Genomic DNA, 26,362 nt, shown 5'->3' with positions numbered 1-26,362 from the left:
GTTGTTTTCAGTACGAAATTGCTGAACCCTTGTGTCCTTGGAATGAACAGGCATTTTAAAATATCAAACGTGTGCGTCCTTCGTACAGAGTGACTGTTGGCTTGGTAGCCTTGGAATTCTGGACAGGGAGTAATATGTTAAGATACCAAATGGTCTGTCGTCTTAACTCAAATTGGCAAGTCTGATTATATCTATTGTATTAACAAGCTATGCCGTAACCCAATCACAAATTACTGAGGTGTACTGCTGGACCTACAAATCTGTCCTCTGCAATAACTCTGAAGAAACCACTGACTATGTATGCTAAACCCTTAACCATATTCTCACAAAAACGACAAGCCCTATTTGAGTCGCCACAGTAGAGTGGTGTAAAGGACCTAATTATGCTCTGAGAGCAGTCATGCGCTTAATTATACTCAAACACAGGTGCATACAGAAGATAACCTTGTCCGTACCATCTGTACTGATTTAGGAATCAGTACAGCATAGGATAGACCTGATCGACAACTAGTTTTGGGAGGTCCTTGTGGCTGAAATAGTAAATACTAAGGGTTCTGAACAAAACCTTAAATCCGCCAGGAGGACCTCCCCGCTGCAGACTGCTTCTTTGGTGGTCGGTCAAAAGATCACTGATCTCTACCCTTATGTTGGATCCAGTACTGAGATTATACGATCACAACCACTTGCAGCATGTTTAACGAAGGATCTGGAGAATTTGACACAGTAGTATCCTGGCGGAAGTGGGCGTTACAGGATGCTTAACATTTGAGGGGGGCCCAAATAATACTAAGGATCGGAATGGATCTTTGGGTAGAAATGTGCCATACAAAGCGTAGGTTATGGGGGGAGGGATCTCCCTAATTCAGAGTGACATTACTCCAGGCTCTCTCTCAATTATTGGAGCTCTTCTCCACAAGTAATTTAGCACAAGGTCCTCATATCAGCGGATCAAAGATGCTGCACCATACACTTAGGGAAGTGGGTGATCTAATCAAATTGATGTTGCCTTCGATCTCGGCTTTAAACTCTAACTCAGTGCATTTTAGGAACTCTAGGATAACATCAGGGATAAAGTAAAGGCCCATACTCTAATATTGACTGAATTAAAGTTTAAATTGATATATTGAACAGTTGGGCCTTTGCCTCTAAACCCAATGTTCCAGTAAAGTATGATAAGCAAATTGGGCCAGATGAAAAGGATCTTGCTATGGGGAATGGCATGACAGAGGAAAACACATAGCCTATTTGTGGCTCGCATAGAAATTAGCCACTTGAAATGGGAAAGTGCCCAAAAAAAGCATTGAAAAAACTAAAAACGAGAAGAGTAATCAATTAAATTATTCTAGGAAATTTCTCAGAAATGTACATATCGTAGAAGATGAGAGGGCAAGAACTACTAATGAGACCCTGAAAAAGTAAATGAATGGCCTCCTGATAAAGTATCACTGAACCTATATGCTCCCATAAATCGATGGAAAAGGACCAACATCTGTGTATTGATCTAACTAAGATTGATTTGGGTACTCAATCTTCATTGACCACCCAAGTAATTGAGGTGATGGTACCCAAAATATCTATAAATCTAGCCCCTGAGGAGCCTAGACCTCACACTATTTCTAACCAAACTATATACTTTGGGGCATGGGGGGGGTTTGATGGGGAGTAGTCTCCAGATGAAGTTGGAAGGTACTAATAATCGACAGAACTTGGACTTAACCATGGAACCTATTAATAATAACGCAGGGAACCAATTCTATGGATCTAAGTCAACTCCACAAAGGACAAACATCTCTGTTAACCCTGGCTTAAGATCGCTGGACCTCCATTTTTAACATACCCAATCGTCCTGAGCTGATACGAACCCTCTCTGATCGACGATCACAAATGGCAAATAAGACAGATCAAACTGATCCCATTCCCTCTGCAAAGGTTTGTCAAATACAATCAGACAATCAAACATATCCTAGCACTAGACTAGATCAACCTAATAATTCAGAAGGGGAATTGGGGGACAGAGATTGATTAAATTGGTTGGACTGTGAGGGTGTAATCAATTTGGAGACGGGACCCGCAACCTGGTTCATACTAATATTAGTCTGGGAACTGCATCGAAATCATTACAAAGGGATGTTTTGAAAACACTAGATATGGAGGAGGCTAGGATGTAGTATTTTGAAATACGTCCCCAATTAAGTCTTGATATCCTCCTCAATCGAGCTAATATCTTGAAATGATTGCTGCAAATTCCTGTCCTAGAGAAAATCTCCAGCAATAGTATTGAATATGTTAGCGTTCCTTTTGAAGCACTTTCAGACCTGGTAGAGGTTAATTGGGGGTCCTCCTTTGTTGAAAGAACTATATAAGATGAAAGGAGTGAGATACTGAAATGTGGCTGTTTGGTGTATTATGAGAGGAAGGAAGTAAAATCCTAACTACAAATAGCATGGCCAAATGGACTGTGCCGGAATCCCTGGGAGGGGCTGCGACAGTAATACTAATGGATTGGAAATTGCGGGTACTTCAGAGCGAGTTGGGAATTTGCCCAATATTGAAGCTCGGGCAATTGGTTCCGGCTGTTGAACTTTCTGAAGAGAGAATTGACAGGAAACTGTGTATGTGATAAAGGGCTTTGATAACAGATGAAGTCCAACTACCCATCTGGAACACAGCAGGCTTTAATAGTTTCATTAAGAATTAAGGGAAAAATCATACCTTTGTTACTTGTGACATAATACTTTTCGAGGAAACTTGACTCGCCTCTGAAATATGGTTGGATGGTTTTACTATTGTTTACCAATTGGCAAATTAAACTAATGGTGAGAGGCCATCTTGGGGATTGTTTATAGCCACCAGAAATTCTAAAATAAAAACAAACGTAGTATCCGAGAGGTTCCCGGGCATTTTAGCTGTAGCTATAGAAATTTGTAATAAGGATAAGAATTGTTGTATCTTACTGGTAAATCTGTATGGAAACCATGCAGTGATTGAATTGAAATCCAAGTTTCTGAATTATTGGGGTTTTGGCTGATTTATAGAGGCCCTTATGTGATCTTGGCAGGTGATCTGAATTTGCATTGTTTAAAGATTAGTAAAATTGATAATGAGCATATTATCCATAATTGGAAAAAATTGAGAACAATGTTCCAAGTGTGGGATCTATTCACAGCCAGTGGTAATGTGAGCAGGGATACCCATAATTATGCAACTTGGAAAAGGGGATCGCAATCTCCCATTATTGATGTAATTCTTTCAAAAGCAATGTTTGACGTATGCATCTCTTTCCAGGTAAGACTCCTCGGAGTGATCACAACATGTTAGCTGTATTTAGGATCGGATTGAAATCAGCACACATCCTTTAATCAGAGATATTTTGAGTAATCCTGCTGGCAATCAGATCCAGAAATGTATAGAGGAGGAATTCCTCTAGTTGCAAAAATAGAGTATTTTGTTACCAATGCTACACTGGAAGGGCTAAAAACAGTGTGCTCGAGAAAAGTTTTTATGGAGTTTATTTGGGCTAAAGAAATGCCTGAATATCCAAAGTCAACAAAGTCTTCACATACTCCCAGGTTTGATAAAGTGTGGGTAAAAAAGACAATTTTACGCCAGCAACTTTGCCTGTTGAGATTAAATTACATTTCTAATGATAGTTATGCTAAAAAGAAGCTTGCCCTAACTCGAGCATATAGACACTGGATTCAATCCCATAGATTTACTATAGTTCAAACAAATGGTGAGTCGATCTTGAGCACATGAATTCGAAATGACACACAACATTTGCTTGTTAATAAATAAAATGGGTAACGCTCAATCGGAGTTAGAGCAATGCTGTCAGTGAAGTGAGTTGGTGTTCACACTGGGCTGAAATAAATGGAAATATCCATTTGGTATCAAATAAAATCGATACAATTGTCTGGGAATTGCAATTTGAGAGCAAAGATATTGAACGTCTGATTAGTAAAGCTTCCTCATCCAAGGCCCCCGGCCCAAATGGCTTGACTAACGCGATACCAAAATGAAATAAGACTATGGTCACAATACAATTATATTTGTTATTTAAGGATATTCTTAACCATTGCACAATGCCACAAACATGGAAAGAATCTATCATTATTCCTATCCATAAGAAAGGAAATAAAATAGATCCTACGAACTACAGACCAATAGCGTTATTGGACTCCAATAGTAAAAGATTTGCATCATTGCTTTTGGAACATCTCGAGGCATAGGCTTTGAATGGAGGAATAATTTCGAAATTCCAGACGGGCTTTAGGAAAGGAGTGGCGAAAATTTCGCATAATGGTGCTTTACTTCTCTGCACCCTCCATCTGTGGGCTTTGTGACGCCCTCCCTCCCCCCGCGCCCCAACCTTCTTGCGCCGCATCACACCATGTGGCGGCTGGTACACCCTGCTCCCAAAATAACTTTGCTCCTGGCTCCTCGTGGATCGCGTGAGTGATGGCTGAACTTTTCCTTCTGCCTCCTCCACTTACACCTGAACCTTCAATTGCATTGTGCTCTGTTTACATTCAAACCTAGGTGGTTGTGCCTTTTACATCACTGCATCTATTGTTTTTGAGGGTGTGGCTTTTTTACATCTTGTACCCTTTGTATGCACTACACTCATTGTGATCCTGTTTGCATTCATTCCTGGCACTCCCACCTTTTGCTCTGCAGTTATGCTCTCCTTATCTACTAGGCCTCCTTAAGACTGACCAGGGCTGTGTAGTGCAGCCCCCCTTCCTCTCTACATTTGCATCCTCCTTCGTTCTTGTGTCTAGAGTGCCACACCCTGCCCCCTCCCCCCCCCCCCCTTCTCCTTCTAAATGTCCCATGCACTTATCTCCATCTAAAACAGAGTCGGGCACGTATGATGTACTCATCGCCTTGTTCGTCCTACCCTATCCTCCCCCTCCCTTTTCTTTATGTATAGCTATTGCATTATTGAAACAGTAGTCAGGCGCATGCAATAGTTGTCCCACGTTGTAACCAGTTTGTATTGCATTCCTCTTTTGTTCTATGTTGTACTTCCCAATATATAGCACTTGCCCAGTCTGAATGTTCCAATGCCTATTAAGAATGTCAGTTATGTTTGCCTAGCTACTCTCCCTCCCTGCGTTGAAACGCTTGTTAAATGTATAGGTGCTATATGTATAAATGACCAGTAAATAAACAAACATCATTGAACGGTCTGGTTATATCAGTCTTGAAGGGTAAAGTGTGCACATGTAAAAACTCTGCTTCAACGGATTGATTTTCTCCTGCAGATTTCTCATCTTGATAGATATCCTCTTCCAGCTCTGCTGCCCGGAAACCTTTTCAACAGGGGGTGTAGTGAACCACAACTCAGCCGTTGATTGTCGATCCGTCTTGTTGGGCACTGGATTGTCTGCTCCGGACATGTCAGTCGTATACTACTTCACTACGCCCCATGCTTCAGTTCCTTTTTTCTGCGCGCTTGCATGCTGCATCAGGAGCTCAACTTCGAGTTTCACTCGATATTTTCCTGTCAAAATTGAAATGTTTTCTTCAGAGCCCTTGCAAGGCCAAAATTTCGGTGTCCGACCCCCACAACGTTTGTAGTGCTTGGGTGTGAGTCTGGACATGGAGGCCTGCAAGTTGTGCTCGAAAATGCAGCCAAAATCTGCAGGCAACTGTCCCGTTGACATCCACAGGGAAACCTTCGAAGCAGACTATCAGCGACTGTTCTTTTGTCCTGTTATCGAGGACGGGATTCTTTGAGTCAATGGAATGTGAGTCTGGACATGGAGGCCTGCAAGTCGTGCTCGTTAATGCAGCCAAAATACCTACATGAGAGAGCCGGTAAACTGGCTTTTGGGCCGACTGTCAAAATCTCTGGTGCGGTTGCTGGTACGGTCTTCAGAGGCTGAACATGTTTCTGGGCATGCCCTTTGAAGGAGATAAGCTTTTTGGACTAAAAGCTGACGACTCTTTACAAAAATTGAGTCAAAAATCGCTGTGAAATAGCTGGTCCTAGCTGCGCAGCTGCCCAAGCCTTTCTTTAGCTTTGCCTCAAGAGATGCTATGTACCCTATGGCAGGAAGGTGCAGCTGCGCAAGCAGCGGCAGGGGCAGCTCCGTCCTCTAAGCTGCTTTGAATTCCCCTCCCACGACATACCGGTTGGTGGACGGTTGGCAGGACTTTGGCCCCAGTGGCAGGAGATTACCTCTGATGCCTGGGCCCTGCAGACAATCCGGTGGGGTTGTCTTCCGTTTTTAAGAAAGCCACCAGACAGAACCCTCCTGCTCCCCCCACCTCCAATCCAACTTGGATAGGAGCTCCAGGAAGAGCTGAGGGCCCTGTTGCCGAAGGGTTCCGTGGAAGCGGTACCTCCCGATCCGAGAGGGTCGGGCTGGTCTTCCCAGTATTTCCTGGTGCCCAAGAAAGGAGGTAGTCTCTGTCCCGTTCTGGACCTCAGGGCCTGAAACAAGTTCCTGAGGAACAACAAATTCAGGATTGTGACGTTGAGAGAAATTCTCCACGCTCGCAAACTGCAGTACTGACTGGTGTTGATAGACCTACACGGTGCTTATTTCCATGTGCCAATAAATCAAAAGCACAGGAAGATCCTAAGGTTCCTCATAGGGACAAGCACTATCAGTTCGAAGTGTTTCCCTTCGGGTTGACCTCTGCTCCATGGGGCTTCATCAAGCTCATGGTGGTAGTCTCGGCTCACCTCAGGGGAGATCCAGGGGTCCATGTATTTCCATACCTTGATGACTAGCTGATCTGGGGGAAGTCAGCGGAGTAAGTCCCATCTCATCTGGAGTACACTTCCCTACTATTGCACAGGCTGGGCTTCTCCCTCAACTTGAAGAAGTCCTAGATACTCTGATAGGGAAGGCTTTCCCTCCCTAAGAGAGCCGACAGCATAGCACAGATGATACTTTTGTTCCAGAACCACGCCACTTTACCAGCGGCTTCCTTCTTCCACCTCTTAGGTCTCGTGGGCTCCTGTACTTTCTTAGTGCAAGAAGCCAGGCTGCACATGAGTTCCATTCAGTGGCCGCTAAGGGACCAGTGGTCTCAGTATCTGGCAGCGCTCACGGATCCTCTGTGTCCAACCAAGTGGTCCTAGACTGGTGGGACAACCGTAGCAATCTTATGGTGGGGGGAAGCCCTTGTGGCCTCTGACCCGAATGGTCACAGATGCGTCTTTGAAGGGTTGGGGCGCTCACTGCGAGGACTTGCAAGTGAGCTGCCTTTGGTCACAAACCAAAGCCAGGTGGCACATCAACAGGCTAGAGTTGCGAGCCATCAGGTTAGCCCAGAGGGCGTTTGCCCCATCTCTCAAGGGTAAGCATGTCCCGATTGTAACAGACAACACAGTGGCCATGCACTACCTGAACAAGCAAGGTGGCGTGCACTCTGGTCCCCTTTACATGGAGGCGATGCAGCTATGGTTCTGGTTACTAGAGAACCGCATCTCAGTTGCATCTGGTAGTGACCGGGAACATTTTGGTGGATGCTCGAAGCAGGCAGAGCACGGTCTCACATGACTGGGAAGTGTGCCAGGAAGTCCTGGAAGAGGTCGTCTTTCTCTGGGGTACCCCAATAGTGGCTCTGTCCACCATGGAGTCCAACAGGAAGTGCGAACAGTTTTGCTTGAGGGAGTTCCCAGCGAACAGCGCACTGGGGGACGTGTTTCTGGTGGACTGGACATTCCCTCTCCACTACGTCTTCCCTCTGATTCCCATCATTCCTTGGGTTCTCTGGAGGTTGAAGAGATTTCAAGCGACCATGATCTTGATCGCCCCGGACTGGGCGAGGAAAACGTTGTACTCTGATCTTTGATCTGTCCACCTCACCGGTTGCCTCGGCGTCTAGATCTCCCTACCCAGTCGGAAGGTTGAGTGCTTCACCTGACCCTGAGCTCCCTCAACCTACATGCGTGGCTCTTGAGAAGATGTATGATGAGTACTTGAGGTGTTGCTGGCTGCACGCAGACCATCTACAAGATCTCTGTACGCGTGCAGGTGTAGATAATTTGAGGCGTGGTGCAGGGAGGGCGAGATTGACCCCATCTCTTGCCCCACCACCACATTGATGGAGTTCCTTCTGTCACTGGTCTCAGCATGCCTTCAGGTTACCACAGTCAAAGGAGATTTGGCAGCCTTGTCTGTGTTCCAAAAGTCCCCAGAACAAGGTTCTTTCTTCACCATTCTGGCCATGGCCCAATTCCTGAAGGGCCTTCTCAATAAATTTCCACCAATTCCCTTTATTATCCCAGGTTGGGATCTTAATCTGGTTTTGATTTATTTGATGGCGCTCTGTTCGATCCCATGCACTCTTGTTCTATAAGGCTGTTAGCTCTTAAAACCGCTTTCTTGGTTGCAATAGTGTCAGCCAGCAGGGTTAGTAAATTGCAAGTATTGTGCTGCAAATCTCTGTTTTTACGATTCTTTTGGGAGAAAGTTTCTCAGTCAGGTATGGCTTCCTTCGTAAGGTAGCTTCAGTTTCACCTCTCTCAATCTATTGATTTGCCTGTCTTTTACCCTCCACCACATCCCTCGAAAGAGGAAGAGCGTTTCTACCGTCTTGAACCAAAGAGAGCCTTGAGTTTTTATGTGGCTCGTACATCCGCGTTTCGGAAGACTGACTACTTGTTTGTTGCCCATTCACTATGCCGTAAAGACCTCGCCATAACCAAGCAAACCCTGTTGCAGTGGATTATTTTATGTATATCCGAATGTTACCAATCGGCAGACGGGTAGCTTCCTCACAGCATCAGGGCACATTCCACCATGCAGGGTCTCAGCCTCTACAGCCCTACAGAGTTCCTATTAGGCACAAATGTTGTGCGGCCACTTGGTCCAGTTTGTACATCTACAGATCTACTGCAATAACATAACACTGTAGTTGGCTCCAGAGATCGGAATGGCACCTGCAGGAGAGAGCTGGCCAATCCAGAGCCTGGGAATACAAGCCGAATAGAGCTGCCTGCAGTTCACGCCAGGTCGCTGCGCATATGCCCAGCCTTCACCCTGTCCTTGGAGGCAGAGTCCCAAGCCAAGTCTCCACTAGAGTGCCTAACCTCAACCCTCTGCTCGCTCACTTGCACACCTCCTTGCTCACATTCAGGTCCTGGAAATACTTCTTTCCAATTGTAGACATATGAGTAATTTCTTTTCAAGGGAAGCGTGAATTGTGCAAGGCCTGGTTCCCTTAAAAACAAAATTAAAAAGTATCAGAACCCCTGATGGCAGCTCTGAATGCTAATGCTGATAAATATCACTTTCATGTGTGCACAGGGCTGGAATGCTGCACTTGTGCTTACCTGACTCAGGCCTTGAGGAACATTAGCGGTCCTGCCCTGCCCATTGAAAGTGGTAATTAATGGTATATTGTAAACAGTTGATATAATTGCCAGGCGAGGGCCATCTTATCCACCTGAAGTTGACAAGTACCCTGCTTACCACAAAACCATACTTCGTATTCAGTCTGGGGCTACAACCTGCCCTTAACATTGAACTTTTTGGTTTTGCAAAATCTTTGAACTTCTCCTTAGATGGCAAATTATGGTTTAGGCATACAAAATACATGACACTGACCTGAGCAACACTGACAGCACCCAGCAGCTGCACAGAACAAAAAAATGGTTTCAGGGCCTTTTTATCAAATCTTTTTATTTGTGTCCGTTCATGCATTTTACCGACTCACTAATGTCTTACTTCAGCAGTACACACAAATGCTGTATTGTTGCTAACTTTATGACTGGTGCAAATAACTTCTGGTGGCATTCAAAATATTGGGTCCGAAGCGCTAAGCAAATCAGTTTGTTTGCTAATCAAAAACATTTTAATTAGCAAATTCTGATTGTCAATTTTTGAAAACTAATGTATGCCTTTCTACCTAAACTAAAACACAACGGAAAACAGATCAGCTCTTTGTTTCCATAGCAGCTGGTAGAGAGGGAGATCATATCTCTAAGTCTGAGATGTCAAAATGGATAGTCCAATGCATCCAAGTTTGCTGCTCACTATCTAACATATCCTTACCTTTCATAACGAGAGCCCACTCTACTCGAGGCACAGTGCCTACTCTAGCTTTCATTGCAAATGTTCCATTAGGTGCAATTTGCAAAGCAACTACTTGAGTCCCATTCACACATTTACACAACACTACTGATAAGATACACTCTAAAGCAGATTCACAGGTGGCGCAAGCCGTTGTAAGACATCCATATGCCCCTGTACCTTCAAGCAACCCACCACCTTCTCCAGGTACTGCCTGCTAATCTGTGCTTACCATGTGATTCTAAGCAGATCCACAATCCTCAGAAGGCATCGAATACTTACCGTAATCGTATTTCTGATGCTTGTCTGCTTAGATTCACATCCCCCCACCCTTCCTCATCACCTGGAGTTGAAGGTGCATACATGTCTTTCACCTTTATCTTTTCTACTTTTACTTTCTTAAACTCATGCAAGCACTTAACGCTCCCTCATGACAGTACACATCACACAAGGGATAGTATTACAAACGCGCCCAGTCAATGTCCCTTTTTGAATTTTGAAAACCAGTCATGCAATACTCTGGGTCTACCACTGGATGTCGGCCTGTGCATAGCATGTGAATCCAAGCAGATACAAACACCAGAAATACGATTACAGTAAGTAATGTATGCCACATTCCCCTTAGGGAATGCATACATTTAAGCACTCCCTTTATTCTCTGTTTAATTTTCCTGTTCTTCAGTCATGGAAACTACTTCTTTCAAGGATATTTTTTTATTGCAGGAAGGACGACACTCACCGGGCGTGCAATCGCTGCCTCCCGAGAGATCATTGTGAAAAATGCTGTGCAGCCTGCCAGCTTTTTCGACCCAACACTTTAAAAGTTTGACGCACTAAGCGTCGGGCGGCCCACACCATGCAGGCGGAAGCTAGACTAGACTTCCCCAATGGGCACCGTTGAGTCTGAAGAAGAACAGGGTGCTTTCAGCGCACAAAGTGACGCAGAAGAAGATATGGGATCAACAGTGTGTCTGTGAGGACAGGAAATAGGGGAAGACTCCAACTCCTCTGTTCTTTGTATTCTGGTGTGCCTGCCTGGAGCCAGTTCCAACTGGTGGGCTGGCTGTCCTATAAGGACAGCCACCACCCAGAGTGCAAATGGTTGATGGATGCCGATTGGCTGGGTTCCTACAGAACCTGAAGAAACAACGAGGAAGACGAGACACCTGGAGCCACTTCCAGACGACCAGAGATTCCTTCTGTGTATGTGCTGCTGTGCGACCCCTTCTTCCAAGCATCGACAGAACTCAGAAGGGGACGACTCTGTCCCTTAGACTGGTGGGATCAATCAGTCTTCAGACGACCTGATTTTCGCGCCATTCCCACAACGAAATGTGACTTTTATGGGCTGTAATACCCTGGGATCTGTGGCCACTGTGCAGTGCATAGTCTTCTAAAGATCGAATCCTCCCGCAACTTTGAACTCCTTCTGAAACTCCAGAGGCAAGATTCCACTCACCAGAGTGCTGGACTGAGATAGAGCTACAAATCGACCGTGCTGTAATCGTTCTTTACTGGTGCTTCCCAAAAGGCGCCAAAGTCGAAGAACCCAGAAGATTCCTTTGCTGGAAGCCTCTTCACTCGACTACTGCTGAAAGATCCACTCAGTGTCTCTTCTTGTGTCTGACCAAGAATCCGGTAACCAGGTCTGCTGCTGCTGCATCATGGGGGCATCGTGCCACACCCTCTTCACTTGAGGTACTGTGAGACTCAAGGTAGAATTTACCTAGAGTTGTTTTGCTGCTCCTGTGTTGCTGGAGTGCTGATTTGTGTGTTTGGGAGTTTACTCATACATGCTCGCCCAGGCCCAATGCCGGTGTGCCTACAGGGATCCTTCTCCAAAGTCCCTGACCCATTTCCCAACAAAGACTGTTACTTGCTACGGAAGACTTCCTCTGGAACTGTTGAACTTTCTACAGTTGATGCCTACCTGTTCTGCCCTCCAATCTCACTCTGAGACATGGACTTCTAAAGTGTTAGGCCTCTGTGAAAATATTTTCAAGTATTTACTTAACTTGTGTTAGGTTTTGTTTCATTTATTTTACCTAAAAGTGATTACAAAAGTATTTTACTTTCCTTTTGAATTGCATACTGCCATTCTCAAAGTATATAAAAGTGTTACTCACTGTGAATATTGCATTGGTTCTTCTATATGCTTATTGAATGTCATAGTACTTACTTTTTACTGTACCTTTGTGTGTGTGTATATAAAATAAACTGTTCTTTTTATATAACTTTAGTCAGTGTTTCTTTGGGTTTATGTGTATATAGGTTGTGTGTACCACCTACAGCTCTTTTTCCCTCCTAAGGTAAGCCTGGCTGCTCAGCCATTGCTACCAACATACTTGTGTGGCTCAGGCCTATACTAAGAGTGAGTCTTCTAAAGTCCTACCTAAGGTGGAATTTTGTAAAACTCCCTAACATAGTTCTAGCCCTATTAACCAGTGCATTTTATCAACATGTTGATGTGCCTCCCTTGTACCATCCCAACACCCCTTTGTGGGTTTATGCTTGGCATAGATTTGGGGCATGCTTTTCTTCCACAATAGTGAATATTGACTCTTAACTCGAAGCTCCCAACTACTGTCTGTCTCTCTCCTCTGCACCATGTCATTGTGGTATCAGCATGTGATGGGCTAAATAGGCTACATGCAGAGAAAACCATCTGCATTACCCAATAATATGTCTAGGTCATGGAGGGGAATTTGAGTGCATTGAAGACTTTTATCCAGGGCCCACTCTTCCTTACGTCAAGTTCACAGGTCAGCTTAACATGGACGTCTCATAATATTAAGGCCCTATAATTGAAAAATTGGGTCTTTACGTACTGCATTCTCCTTAGGACAAACGTCTGTGTATAGTCATATCCTAGAATTGAAGGATCATTTTCACACGACAACACAACTGCACCGGTAAGTCTTAAAGCAGGGGGCCATTCTTCTAACCGCATCTCATCCTTGGCTAATCTATATGGTAAATGCAATTGAAATCAAAGGGTAAAAATTCAAACCCTCAAGGGTGCTACCTCAGCAGGTAAAGCTATACCACCTACAGGTCCATCTCTTGGTCTCTCAACTTGAGGAAGTGGTACCATTCAGTTGTAGATTTGTTTGCGCCTCGTCCGAACTTAAGGGTCAGTCACTTGGTTTCATAGACCAAAAAGTTGTGCCTTGCTCATCGAGGAGTTTTTGTATAATTGGATGATGCAGTTCCCTTAAACCTTAGACTTCTAGGATCTGGTGCTGGGCTAGCCCATGATTACCTGTGCGGCAGAGGCAACATGGTTTAGCTCTGCACACCAGCTCACAAATTAAGCTTGACCATTTAGGTCCCTGGTCAAGAAATCTTTGACTTTCCTGAACATTTCAAAGGCATGCCTGACCCCTTTCCAGCAGCTAACAGGTGCCCAAATAAGAAAAACGGTTGCAATGTGTCTCTTGCCATGCACATCAATTCCCTGAAGTATTCCTTGTCATTTGTTCCACACCTGGTCCAGTGTGACGGTCACATATAATCTTTATTTTGTATTTATTTTATTGGATATTCATAAGACGCCTATACAACAGAACAGTGTTTTGAGGCACCACAAGTCAAAAGGGAAAAAGTAAAAAAATAATGATGACAATGAATACATGATGAAAGTAGGTGCGGTCCTACTAGGCCTTGTGACATTCAGAACGTGCAAGTGCAGTGAAGAAAAGGGGTATGGAGGAAGATGCATGCTGGAGGGGGTAGTGCCAGAGGTGCCTGTGGGGGAGACACCAAGTAAGTCCGGGGGGGTAAGTGCAAGGCAGGGGATGAGCCATGGTGGCAGAAGTCTGCCGCCCAGCAGTCAGGTGTGGGCAGTGCAGGTGGCAACTGGGCAGGGGAGTATATAGCGAGAGAAAGCTGCAGATAGCGTGGTCCCAGGCCCCAGAACGCCTTGTGGATGATGCAGAGGGTCTTAAATGTGATCCTTGCAACCACCAGGAGCCAGTGGAGAGATTCTAGAGCTGGAGAGATACGCCCCTTGGGCTTGAGGCGAAGGATAAGTCTCGCAATTTTGTCATATTCTCTCTAATAGAAGCCTTTAAACAAATTCTTAGAAGTCGGAAGTTGTGGTCAAGTACATTTTTAAGGGATTCTACATTGGTTTCTACATTAGAAAGGCCAGATCGAATTCGGATTCTAATTACGTTTTTATTTGTCATTGTCTTTGGAACCAATGTCTAGCAGTAACCTAAATCTGAGATCTTGCTTATTGCCGTTTTATAAGCTTGTGGATTGGGCGAGTAGCAAATTAGTATTGCGTCTGTGATCTTCAAAAATATGTTTACAGAAAGTCTGTTGTGCTTTGGATGTTTGTATTCAGGGAGGATATTTTTCCCCTCGTTCTCAAATATTCCTCTAAAATAGAGGTTATCTAAAAGAAAAACCTCAGATGTTCACAGGGGGGTTGTTCAGTTCTCAAACTGCACCAAGTAATTAGTATTCAGACTGTTTTTGTGACATTCCCTCTCAGCAAGCACTCCCCCACCTATGTTGTTCATTGGGTGCTCCGTTGGATTCTAAAATGTTATGCTGAGGGGCTTCCTGCTTCTTGGGTGATAAATGCTGGTGCTGTGGGTACCAATTGTGGAATGCCTTTTAGTCCCCCCCCCCCCCACCCCCATCTTTTGGAGGGAGGGCAGGTGGGTCCTCACGTTGCTCTGCATCAACAGAGCATTAAAATGTGGGCCATCAGGCACTGATGGGAGGGAGGGGGTACTATTAGCAGGGACTTTTCTCCCTTTAGAAATGTGAATGCAAGGGAGTGATCAGAAGTGAGAAGGGTGCATAATGTTGCATGCTTTATGAAATAATGACTATGGCTTTAAAACCCAAGGGGGATTTGTTAGGCTCACATTAATCTACATGATGCCATTATGATTTAAGTCATACTCCCATTGCTCAACATATTTCTATGACAATTAATATAGTGTATGGTTAGTTTACTATGAAAGGCTTGTTTATTATGTAATGTGGTTTGCTTCCAAAGTATTGCTATACATAATTATTTAAGCACATGAAATGTAAAGCAAAACCTCAATAAATATCTATATTCACTAAACCTGGAAAGATGTGCGCGGTCGCTTAAATTGTCCACATCCCAGTTTCACCATTTAACCAAGTGTGTGATCCTGAGCAAATCATTTAATCACATTGTGCCTTTTCTGCAGCTCTGCAAGGGATTCTGATTCACTTCAAAGCTTATGTTAATGTATCATGTTGTTATAATGGAAAGCATAATGACTATAGAGTTGCTCCACATATAACTATAGTGCAATTTAGGTATTTTGCACCACAAAGTTATTTTTCACTTGGCGTTTTTATGGCAACTTATTCTAAAGTCACTTCCATGGTGCCTCCAAGTATCAGACTGAAGATGCGCCTTTCAATGTACTTTTCTGGGAAGTCATTTCTGTTGGTGCAATCCATATAATAATTAGGAAGTTTAGGAAGTTTGCATGTGTTTTGCCACAGAGGGCTTGGACAGAGCTCTAATAGATGAGTTTTGTGCATCTTGAATGATCCTGCAGTTTTATTTTTTTTGTTGTGTGTTAAAATGCCATCTTCCACTAGTGTTACCAAAAAAGTAGATTGGGCCAGGGGTGTGCGGTTTGGGAGTGCCAATGAGACCATGTGGAATTCCACACACACTGCATTTCGGTGCTCCAAACACACACAATCTTACAATGCTGGATACTTCCCTGCTTAGTTTGGTAAGTAAAGCAGTTATGGTAAGTGAAGCAGTATTTGGTGGCCCGTAACCTGAACCATGACACTCATTTGCACCAAACCGTCCTTAAAAAGTGTCTGTAAAACTCGAAATACTTTTTGCCAGTTTGGTGAAGATTATTTTTGGCGGCAGGGGAAGGGCTCTTAAAAGTGTGATTTTAACACAAAATCCCATACGGTTACGCACCGAGAGCAAAAACAAAAGTTCACCATGGAAGGCGTATAGCACTCGGCTTCATTTCACAGAATTTGCAGAGAACGACAGTTTTGGGTCACGGGTTTTCTCAGCTTGACTCTTTCCACTCTACTTGGGGGGGGGGGGGGGGGGATGCACCTTTCGTCAACTTCATTTTGAAATTAGGATGGTGGTGCTTTAGTAGCATCTGAAAAGTGGCAAGACTAATTTTAGAGGTGTTATAGAGCTGTTGCTTGCCACAGAGAATGCACCATTTGTTATTATTTGTATGTCTTCATACCTGGGGCCTTAATGTGTACTGGGAGCTCTGCTCACATTGTCCAAGTGTGACACACACCCTCACTAGGGTCAGCCAGCAGCCCAGACCCCCAAAAAACATACGCAAACACAATTAAAAATTATAAAAAAACAAAAACAGTACCCCTGCTCTGCTTTCAAATGCCGCCCGGGCCACGTCTCATGTTTCACCGACCTAACCACGCACTCGCACACCCTGCCCTGAATGTGATGATTGTGGCCCCTCTGCACCTCCAGACAGAAACCAGCAAGCTGAATGAGCTTCCTAGTTCCTGTCTGTGTGTCGCACGAACACAAAGCCGGAAAGCGATTATCTGCGCTGCGACCCCTGGAAGTGCTGCTTCTAGTGTGGCAGAACAGGCGCCAGGCCCTGCAACACCCAGTTCAGCACCCTGGCTGCTGACTTTGAGTCAGGCCGGACAGGGTGAGGGACCTGACATACGTCGATGGTAGTTTTGGAGGTGATTCCTTACAAGACGTTTCAAGTATCAAAGCTGGTAATGCATCAAGAATTTAATAGCCTTGAAAAAGACATGTCGAAACACGTGTCGGCTAGTCTTTTGCACAAGAAAATAAACTGGACTTAACAAGCCCACCAAGCGTTACTAAAACCGAATAATCTTTTGTAAAACATGTTGTAGAGCTGCATTTACCAAGCGAGAAGTGTGAGGGGTTTTCTTCTTTCTATTGGAATTAAGTTTGTGACTGTTATGTTGTGTCACTGGGTGCATGGCAGGCCGGCTGAAGATGTTTGGGGGCCCAAATGAATTTAAAAAATATTCCACCAGTCTTATGAAAGTTATAAAAGAGCGTCAGCAATGGACTCTTGTGGTGTAGTTTAGTGTTCTCCCGCAAGGATTTAGGTTGTTTGACCGAGGTTCAAAATCACGGCGGAATTGACCGTAGTCATTTTAGCTGCAAATACATTTTACCTCGGTACAAAAAACCAAACCCATGTCCCCCCAAACCGCCAGTACACCCCCCTACTTACCTTTTATCCAATCTGCCGCCACTCCTGTACCCTGCAGCGTCAGATCCATCCATCTAACGTGGATCGGATCTGACGCTGCAAGGTCCCTTTTTCTTTTTTTTTGTTGGGTCCCCTGCCACCAATCCTTAGGAAGTGGGGGACACACCTGCAACCGCCAAAGCCAAAAATACCGAACATGGAGAGCGGGGGACACCCCCGCAACCCCAGCTCTTTATGTTCGGTATCTTCAGCTTCAAACTAATGGTGGTGACCGAATTCAGTCAAATCTACGATTCAACCAAATTCTTTCAAACAATTTGTCTGAAACAATCCCTAAGAGCCACCATCCGCCATCCCTCCACCCCACCCCTGCCCCCTCCCCCCCCCCACATTTTCAGCAAAGTTACTCCACTGCTCATCAGGCATTCCACTAAATGTCTGGTATCTTCATTTCAAGTGCTCGTTCTAGTCATGCCTTTCAGAAACATAAATGTTGTCACAATTGGTTTATAAATAGGCAGCCTTTCACAACTCCCTTTCTCTGCAATCTTTACATGAATGCAGAGGAAGGTTATCAGAATGTACCAGTAAGAGAAGGGTCTCGTAATGGCCCTTCTAATGCCAAACCTTACCCCTTCTTTAAGAGGAACCTGCCCACAATCCCACTGTCTCTCGATGTCTGGTGCTATGAATGGAGGACATCTTTGCGTTTCTACTGGGGACAGTCGAGGCACAACCTGTGGGGGACACATTCAAGCAGGGCTTTCTTTTTCCCAGTTCTATTCTTTCTGTGCAGAGAATGTTCTGTTATAATCCTGCCACCATGACAACCCAAGAGTTCGGTTGAAATGAGACTACCAATACAAGCCATTACTATTATTCATCGTTGGTATTGTTCAACTGTTTTGCATTTTTTTTTATCTTCTCTACAACACTGTGGTCTCAAACATATAAATGGTTGTCGCACCCATCCTTATGTGTTTTAATCGTCAAGTGTTTGGTTTTAAAAATGCACTGGTTCCTCCTCTTCTGTAACTTCTTGTTTCTAGCTACTCAATTGTGTTAATAGTTTTACTGTTTTTGTGCAAATCAGGGCTGCCCCCACCATTTCTGTGAATGTTACGTGATATTTCTATAGCGCATAACAGCCGTTCTCATGCCTCAAATGTCTCCAGCTTCCCTCTGTGGTAACTTACCCTCCCCGCGTAACTAGCATTTACCGTCTGCATTCTTAAGTACATGTGGCGTTTTCAATATTTGTGAATGTGATCTTTGATCATGGCTGTCACCCCTTGGTATACTGACTGGAACAAGGGACATGTGGGCAAAAGCGATGCAGAGTTTCATGAAGTAATCTCATCCTCTAATTTTATTTTATTTTTATTTTTTTTGGTCCAACTTTTCTAACCGTATTTTCACCAGACACATCTAAATTTGAATTTCGTTTCAATTGGTTAAATGAAAATCCTAGGGTGGGAGGCTTGCTCATAGTCTACTGCTCACCTAACACGCAGTCAACTTGTTTATCTCTACTTCCCACAGACCGCACCTGGGCAACGAGAAGGACGAGAACCGAGACTCAAAGCCCCGATCTTTGCGCTTCACCTGGAGCATGAAAACCACAAGCTCTATGGAGCCAAATGAGATGCTGAAGGAGATTCGCAAGGTTTTGGATGCCAACAGCTGCCAGTGCGAGATGCAAGAAAAATACATGATGCTGTGCATGCATGGCACTCCGGGTCATGATAACTTTGTCCAGTGGGAGATGGAGGTGTGCAAGCTCCCCCGTCTCTCTCTCAATGGGGTACGCTTCAAGCGGATATCTGGGACCTCCATGGCATTCAAGAACATTGCCTCCAAAGTGGCCAATGAGCTGAAGCTTTAACGGGCCTGCCCCCCCTCCACGAGGGGGCACGAGATTCAGAGAGCTTGCAGAGGTGTGGGGGTTGATTTGATGTTGTGGAGCCGTGTCTGGACAGCAATCAGAAAGACACAAGGCATACTACAGCATCGTAAGGCGCAATGGTCAGTCAAAGTTGTGCGTTCGAGCGAGACGGAGATCCCACTACCAATGACATCATGGAAAAACACTTGCAACGGTTTCTGTGGGAGGGACATATAGGGATGGGACATTCAGCAACATGTTTTTGGGGGTGCGACAGATTACTGAACTATCTCTACGTTTTTTCTTGGTAATGAAAAAACTGAAAGGGAGAAAAATTAAGAAAGCAGGTGGGAAATGTTTTGATAAAAAGAAACCCAAGTATGGCTTTGTTGTTTTCAAAGCGGACAATACCACAAGTCATTCGGTGGAACGTGGGTGGATTGGAGGACTAGGGGAGGGCCGTTGGAGCGGAAAGTGTGTGACCGTGCCTCTGTTGAATTTCTCAAACAAGTGTGGTACGGTAGAAAAGGAAATCATTGTTGCACAAGGTAATTTTTTTGGTAGCGTCAAAAATCAGTTTTCTGTATCACTCCTGCTCCCGTTTTGAAAATCTTTTCAAAGTAGTTAGTCTCCTGCAATGGCTTTCGAACGTGCCTGTATTGTTTTATGCTCTCCCCTTTATAACAGAGCAGACCTTAACAGGGGAGCACAGTGAATGCCCGAAGTTCTCAGTCCCGTTTCATGTGGCCAAATGAGCGTTTGAAAATATTACAAAAATGGCGCATTTGTTAAGCGTTGGGTACGTGATTAAGGTGCCACGATAATGAAAACGCACAACCTCAACAGGTGACTTGTGTATGGTAAGAAGTTTGGAAGAGTGTTTGTTCACATGGGAAACACAAGTGACTTCTGTATACCGCAAGTGAGTCACTTAGCAGAGAACACATACAGAAGAAGAGCTGAGCACTTACTAAGCCTTGGCTACGAGGAGTTCCACAATGTCTCAAGTAGTAGGTGCACATTTTGGGAAATATTCATATCAGTGAAAGAATACAGGAGACGAGGTGTGGAAGCACAGATTTGATTAGGAAAGTCTGTTAAAGATGAGCCTTTGAGAGGTAGGTAGGACATGCATAACTTTAAAAATAATTGTCACTTCATTTAGCAACATATTTTCACCAGTATCATGCATACATTGCAATTTGGACCTAAAAACCTGGCATACCCTTCTTTGAAGATGGGCGCAAATAGGCCCACACACACCCAACTTCTCGAAAGTTGTTCCCCTAGTATTTCACTCCCTTAAGGTGTCCTGTATGCATATAATCCTGGCTACTGTGTTCATTTATTTAACATATCTGGAGTATGGTTCAAGTGGGTAGGCAGGCCCTAATGACCAAGGATGTACATATTTGTTTTAAAATAATTCCAATATATATCATGAAAATAAACTTATTTGTTGAATACATTATTTTATGTTGTGAAAATCAGCTCCACATATGGTAAATAAATATTCCTCTGGCCCTCCCAACTCTCTCTCTCTCTCAAACCTGTGATTGAGGGACACCGTGAGGGATTTTGTTTAGGTAAACATCACGTTTTTGATTCCACACCTTCCTCCATCCCCCTAACTCCAGTTGTGGATGTCAGTCAGTATTTCTGCATGTTAATGGCAACTTGGTTTTCCTCAGTTCCTCGCAGCACAATTCCCCACAGAGACTTTATTTTCTAAGTACATGAGGACGCATTGAGTGGGGGTCGGTGGGGGGGGGGGCTTCTCCAGCATCAATAAGCCTACATGCTAAATCCATCACCCTATTCCTGTCAGATTTAAGAAATGGCACCAGGCCATGTGCCTTTTCCTGCACGACACAAGCCTGCTTGAGAGTTGGCCTCAGTGGGTATGTTAAAGTGTCAAGGCGGATAGGTGACTAGTGGCAACAATCCTTCTGAATGTTTCCTTCAATTTATATTTCCCTGTACAGAAAGGTAACTGGGCTGGACCTTTCTTGAAGTTAATTTTGGAGGAAATTAAGTTTTATCCCTGTTAAATAAATCTGATAAAATTGTACATGATAGACACAGCTTCCACATATTCATTACACACACAAAAGAAATCTGTCTATACCTCTACATCTTTTCTCACACCCTTTTGTTGGTCGGAGAGTTGAAATTAGCCATGTGTGTTCCATATTCATATACATACTATTATTGCCAAAGTATTTTAATAGACCCTATCCCTCTTTCGGAACCATGTCACCATAACTTTATAATGTTTTGAAGTAGAACTCCTTCACACACCCTATGTTTTTGATTCAGCTTCTCTGAACACCTCAGTAAAAGGAAGAGGATTTCTGGTTTCTCCTTCTTTGAACTGGGTCATGCCCCTTGCCAATGTGTTATTCCAAGGGATACCAGGTTCAGGAAATTTTTTCCTACTGCGTTGAAGACTAAGGCTGCCAATGTTGTCTGTCCGGTATGTCAGAATATAGGTTTCTGGTATGCTTGTGTGGTGGTGATCTAGGAAAATAAATCCTATGAGAATGTGGTCTTTAAGAGGCCCTTGCGTTTGGTTGCTGTGAGGCTGCATTGCGAGGTTGACACACTTGATAACTTTTCCCAGGTAGCTCTATGAGACTGACGTTCCGGTTTCCTTTTGTCTTCTGCAAGTGTGTTACTGTGGTTCCATCTGTGTGGATGCTCCACTGGAAAAAGCCTTAACTTTTTCGTATGTTGCTTCTCTGAGAATTAGATTTTCCCCTATTTCAATTCTTTAAAAATGTGTGCGTGTGTGGGGGCGGGGGAGCACTGTGTGGAGTCACCCTATCATATTTGAGAAGTTGTAGGACTGGATTCCCTGTCTTTCTTTGACAGTGAGGTAGTTGTATAACTTTCCCTATGTGTATGCTGTTCCCACTCTTTGAATCCGTCAATAGTCATTTGTTTTTCTTTATAGTTACTGGTCGATAGTTTATCTGAAGGTTCCTAACATTTCGTCTCCTCGTCTGGTGCCTAATGGTGCCTTCCAAAGTTCTTATTAGTTGTCCTGTACTGGCGCAGGATCCTTTTAACTAACCCCATCCTTTTTGGATTAATTTTATTTTTTTAGTATTGGACTATTTTATGTTTTCTCGATTAAATTGTCCACTGAACTAGTTCAAGGCTGGTGCAGTTTTCTCCTATCGATTGCTTCCTTTTAATGTTGAACAAGTGCGGCAGTGGGCCTGTTGCCTTGAAAGGGAACAGAACAGAGGAGTAAGATTTAGAATTTCTTGCCCAGAAATGTCCTTTGCTATTGGTAGTAAGAATATTGCTATAGTGAAAGTCCACGTTTCACATTTCTTTGGCAGGCTTTCTAGCAGTTACTGTGAGCCTTACATGTGCAGTATCCTCACATTTAAAAGGTTTCTGGCGACTCTGGGTATTATAATTTATACTCGTCATCTTGGTGTGGAGTTTTGAGGTGAATGCCTTGGTCAGTCCCAGACCCTCTGACCTCTGGATACATTTGGGTTCACCACAGGAGACCGAACCAGATGTTTGTGATGTCATTGATTTGAACAGGACACAATTTGCTTCCAAAAGAGCCAACATGAGGGTATTTGTAATGACACTTGCCCTGTGCTGCAGTGGCCAAGGCTTTCGAAGTGCCCTGAATCGCACCATGGGTCTCTGGTCCATTTGCCTAAGTCTGGATATTTTCAGTCTTTTCTCCTTCTTTGGCTAGTTTGATGCCCTATAATAACAGTCAAAACCTCTTTTGAATTCCTTTAAAGCTGTCTGTTTTGGCAGCCCTAGATCTGCCTTGTCTCCTCTGCCCCATGATGAGTTGTATACCTGCAAGCTGTACCCTTCAGAAAAAAGGTCTGCGAAGAAGCTGATGAATTCAACTAGCATAATGGGCATTAGGATGTGTCAAACGCTATCTACATTGAACTGCTGCCCTACATTTCGATCAGAATGGGCAAATTGCGTTGCATATATGTGGCACACTTGTTCACTGTCACGCAATATAATTCAGTGAATCGGGAGCCTAATGGGGAAGCACAAGTGGTTTGAGATGTCAAGAGCTGCTTGGCCGACCTATCAATTCATTGTGAGAATTGAAAACGGATAAACTGTGTATTTTTGTTTACAAAAGGTTGTCTTGTCCTTTTTTTACAACGCCTTTCAAACAGTGTGCCTGTCCGTCACTGCCAGCAATGCATTCCCCTTTGCGTGTGACCGCTTGCCCCGGTCCCCACTCCTGCTGAGTTGCCGCCTATCTGGGCAGACCACAGCAACCCCCTTCTCATCACCCAAATTCCTGCCTGTGCATACAGGCCCAGACTAGCATGTTTGCATTTTCCCCCACCATGTATCCTGTCACCTTCTGCAGATCCCTAGAGGTGTGTACATGCCTGGGGCAGAAGGTGAACGCGCTATGAGCAGCAGAGTTGTGGAGAGAATTGGCTGTGCATTAGGCTTAGAAGTTGATGAGTCATTTACAGTTCTGTCATTGTTTCCATAAAACATAGCCTACCTGAACATTATGACGCTTTTTCAATCATTCAATTCTTTCCTGGGGAGCTTTAATTTGTTCTGCCTTTTATACTGGTGCACAGTGTGTGCGAAGAATAGAAATAATTGCAATTGAATGTACATTTGATTTGCATCTAGTCTCTACCCCATGACCAGAGAAGACTACTAGAGAGCTGTTGCTGCCAGTGAACTATAGTGAGCAGTACGTAAAACGGCATTGCACAGATTCCTATGAGATACGTCTCTTTAACAACTGAAGGTTGTTTCTAAATATGCCACCCTTTCTGTCAAGACAGCTAAACAACAAAATTATCTGCAGCGGAAGTATGCAGAAGAAACAGCCATGCAACCTTTATTTTTGGTGAAAATATGTTCTTCCAATCCATCCTGTTGTGATTTCAAAGTCTTTTTCATAAAGTATCGGTCATGTTGCCTAATGGGGCAAACGTAAGACCAACTGAGACTCGAAAACCTGAGTTAGAGCAAGGGTGTCCCCGAATATACTGCTTGTTTTAAAGAAAAGAACCATCTCAGTAACAGTTTTTTTTTTTTTGTGTGGAACTGATTCTTTATTTGACATGTGGTTCCCGCTTTGGAGACCTCCCTATTAATGGTGTCAGTAAGTGACCAAACATTACTCGAGTATCTTGAAACTGAGCAGTAAACACACCCAGACATGCTTTTGTAGCAGCTCTCTGACTTGCTGGTTTTTAAACTGACAGATTGTTTGTCATGCATTGTAAACTTGCAGATTTAGGCTAACATATTGCACTTGCCTCACCACGAGTGGAGAGTATTGAACCCAGCTGTTGGGTGTCCAAGTGGTGAATCTCTTTACCTTACATGAACATGACGAGCATTTATTGTGCTACTCCATCGGGCTTATCATGGTGGATGCTACTCCCCAACCGCTGCATTCTTTGGCCTTGCTTTCTAAACTGATTGGATCAAGAAGATGAGACTGACAAGTTTTACTGTGGTATTCCACCTCTGGTGGTGGTTCAAGCCTAGTGGGGACTGGCATATATCATAAGTATTGAGGATAATGACTTGGTTGTGTAACGCGTGGGTGGGTGTGATTGTGTGTGTGTGTATGTTCTCCAAGAATGGTAGATGGTTGGGTTATTATTTCTTCACTGAGAATAAGATGTTTTGGTTGTGTGTTGTGTGTGTGTGGGGGGGGGGGGGGTGGGGGCAGCTGAGCTTTTTTTTAACACTATTTTAATTCTCTTTACCCTGACACTGTGCTTCCCAGTTCCCCCCCTCATGATCACTTACTTGGTTACTTGCCCTTTTTGTTAATGGTAGGTCCTCTTGTGCTGCAGCTACTCATTTGGCTCTACATAAGATGAACCAAAACTCGGTGTAGCAAACACTTTTAGAGTATTTTCGGTATTTAGGGACATGATTGTTAAATCCTAAAACCTGCACACATCCATGGTTCGCATCCTGGTCTCTTCTTTGTGAAAGGATCATCTTTGGCCCCAAAAGTGCACACCACCAACCTTTGTTCAGAGGCTCCACTGGGAGTAGAAGGGTAAATCTGCTTGGGCCTATACATTTTTGCCTAGTCCTGTGCAATTTTCTGTCCCGGAGATCTGATGTTTGACCCCCCCATTCACACAGCAGAGCGTGGCCCTCACGGTTCATCTCTCTGCAGTTCTGTGTATTGTGCCTGTGCGATATTTGGATCACCCTGAAGACATGTTCCCTCTGCAATCACTCTGCTACTTTGGCTGTTCCTTGTGGTTGAGTTTTACCTCAGCGGACTTCCTGCACTGTCATCTCCTCCTTGCACTCCTGGAGGTGATCTTAATTGGGGGAGTGAGGGGAAGGTGGAAAAGACTGATTAAAAGGGGCCGGCACATGAAATTGTTATGTTAATTTTTTTTAAACTTTGAAACTGCTGTATTTTGCATTGACCATGGCCGGCTCCCGCCATGTATAGAGGTTGGGGTAGTTATTGTAAGCTGTGAGTATTTCATCTTCTCTATGGTGATTAATTTCAGAAGCATTGACTTTTCTTTTTATTCAGGTTTCTTTCCATGCTCTTGGCATTTCTTCTCAGTTCTTTTTATTTATTTTAAAGAATAATAATAGTTTTGTCCTTCTATACATCTTTCTCTTGTTGTTTATTTGGTGTGTGTTGCCTTTTAGGCATGCCTGGGTTTCCAGGTGTAATGCCAAGATTGGTGAGCCTTGGTTCTGTGACAGAAGCTGATGCCGCTTGTGTAAACTACCATCTTAGTAATGGGGAGGCGAGGGGAGGGCTGGTTTAATTCACAGAATGCAGCTGATGGGCTCTTGTTCCTACTTGTCACTTGTATGTCCACTCTGGGGAGCTGCTTCATCATGGGATCGTAAATGACTATCCATAACCTTTTGAAGCATCTGAGTGAAACAGATCCTGGAAGAATCATTTAAAAAAATAATTTTACCATTTAAAAAAGAAATATGCAAAATGCTTTTTTTTCCTGCTGCCTCCAGCCTGCCTTTCTCCAGTCTTGAAATGTCCTTGGAACCAGGGGATGGACTGGACATTTGTCCCACCAGAAATCCACTTAAAAGAATTGGAAGCTGATTGAACTTTCTCCTCAGTTATTGTTTTCTGTTGCTTAGAACTGGATTTTGATTTTCCACACCTAGATTGCAATCCTCTTGTCTATTTTTTTACCCTCATCTTCCCACCAGCCTTACTG

The 26,362-nt window shown here is 44.0% G+C and overlaps 1 protein-coding gene across 18 annotated transcripts in view; it reads left to right on the top strand.

Annotated features, from left to right (window-relative positions):
* The window catches only part of MARK2 (microtubule affinity regulating kinase 2), a 1,484,563-nt gene extending 1,458,785 nt beyond the window's left edge, over positions 1 to 25,778 (top strand). For 14 of the 18 annotated variants that reach the window (XM_069645125.1, XM_069645124.1, XM_069645120.1 and 11 more), the window contains one exon: positions 18,800 to 25,778. In XM_069645125.1, coding sequence (XP_069501226.1) covers positions 18,800 to 19,142 — 343 coding nt within the window. In that variant the 3' untranslated portion in view covers positions 19,143 to 25,778. The remainder of the gene's footprint in view (positions 1 to 18,799) is intronic. The other 4 variants (XM_069645130.1, XM_069645132.1, XM_069645128.1 and 1 more) reach the window with 1 other exon arrangement.
* The last annotated feature ends 584 nt before the right edge of the window (positions 25,779 to 26,362 follow it).

Source organism: Ambystoma mexicanum, chromosome 2p, assembly GCF_040938575.1.
Source record: "Ambystoma mexicanum isolate Mex_15411 chromosome 2p, UKY_AmexF1_1, whole genome shotgun sequence".
NCBI lineage: Eukaryota > Metazoa > Chordata > Amphibia > Caudata > Ambystomatidae > Ambystoma > Ambystoma mexicanum.
Note: the sequence above shows the minus strand (reverse complement) of the source record. Positions and strands in the feature narration are given on the sequence as shown.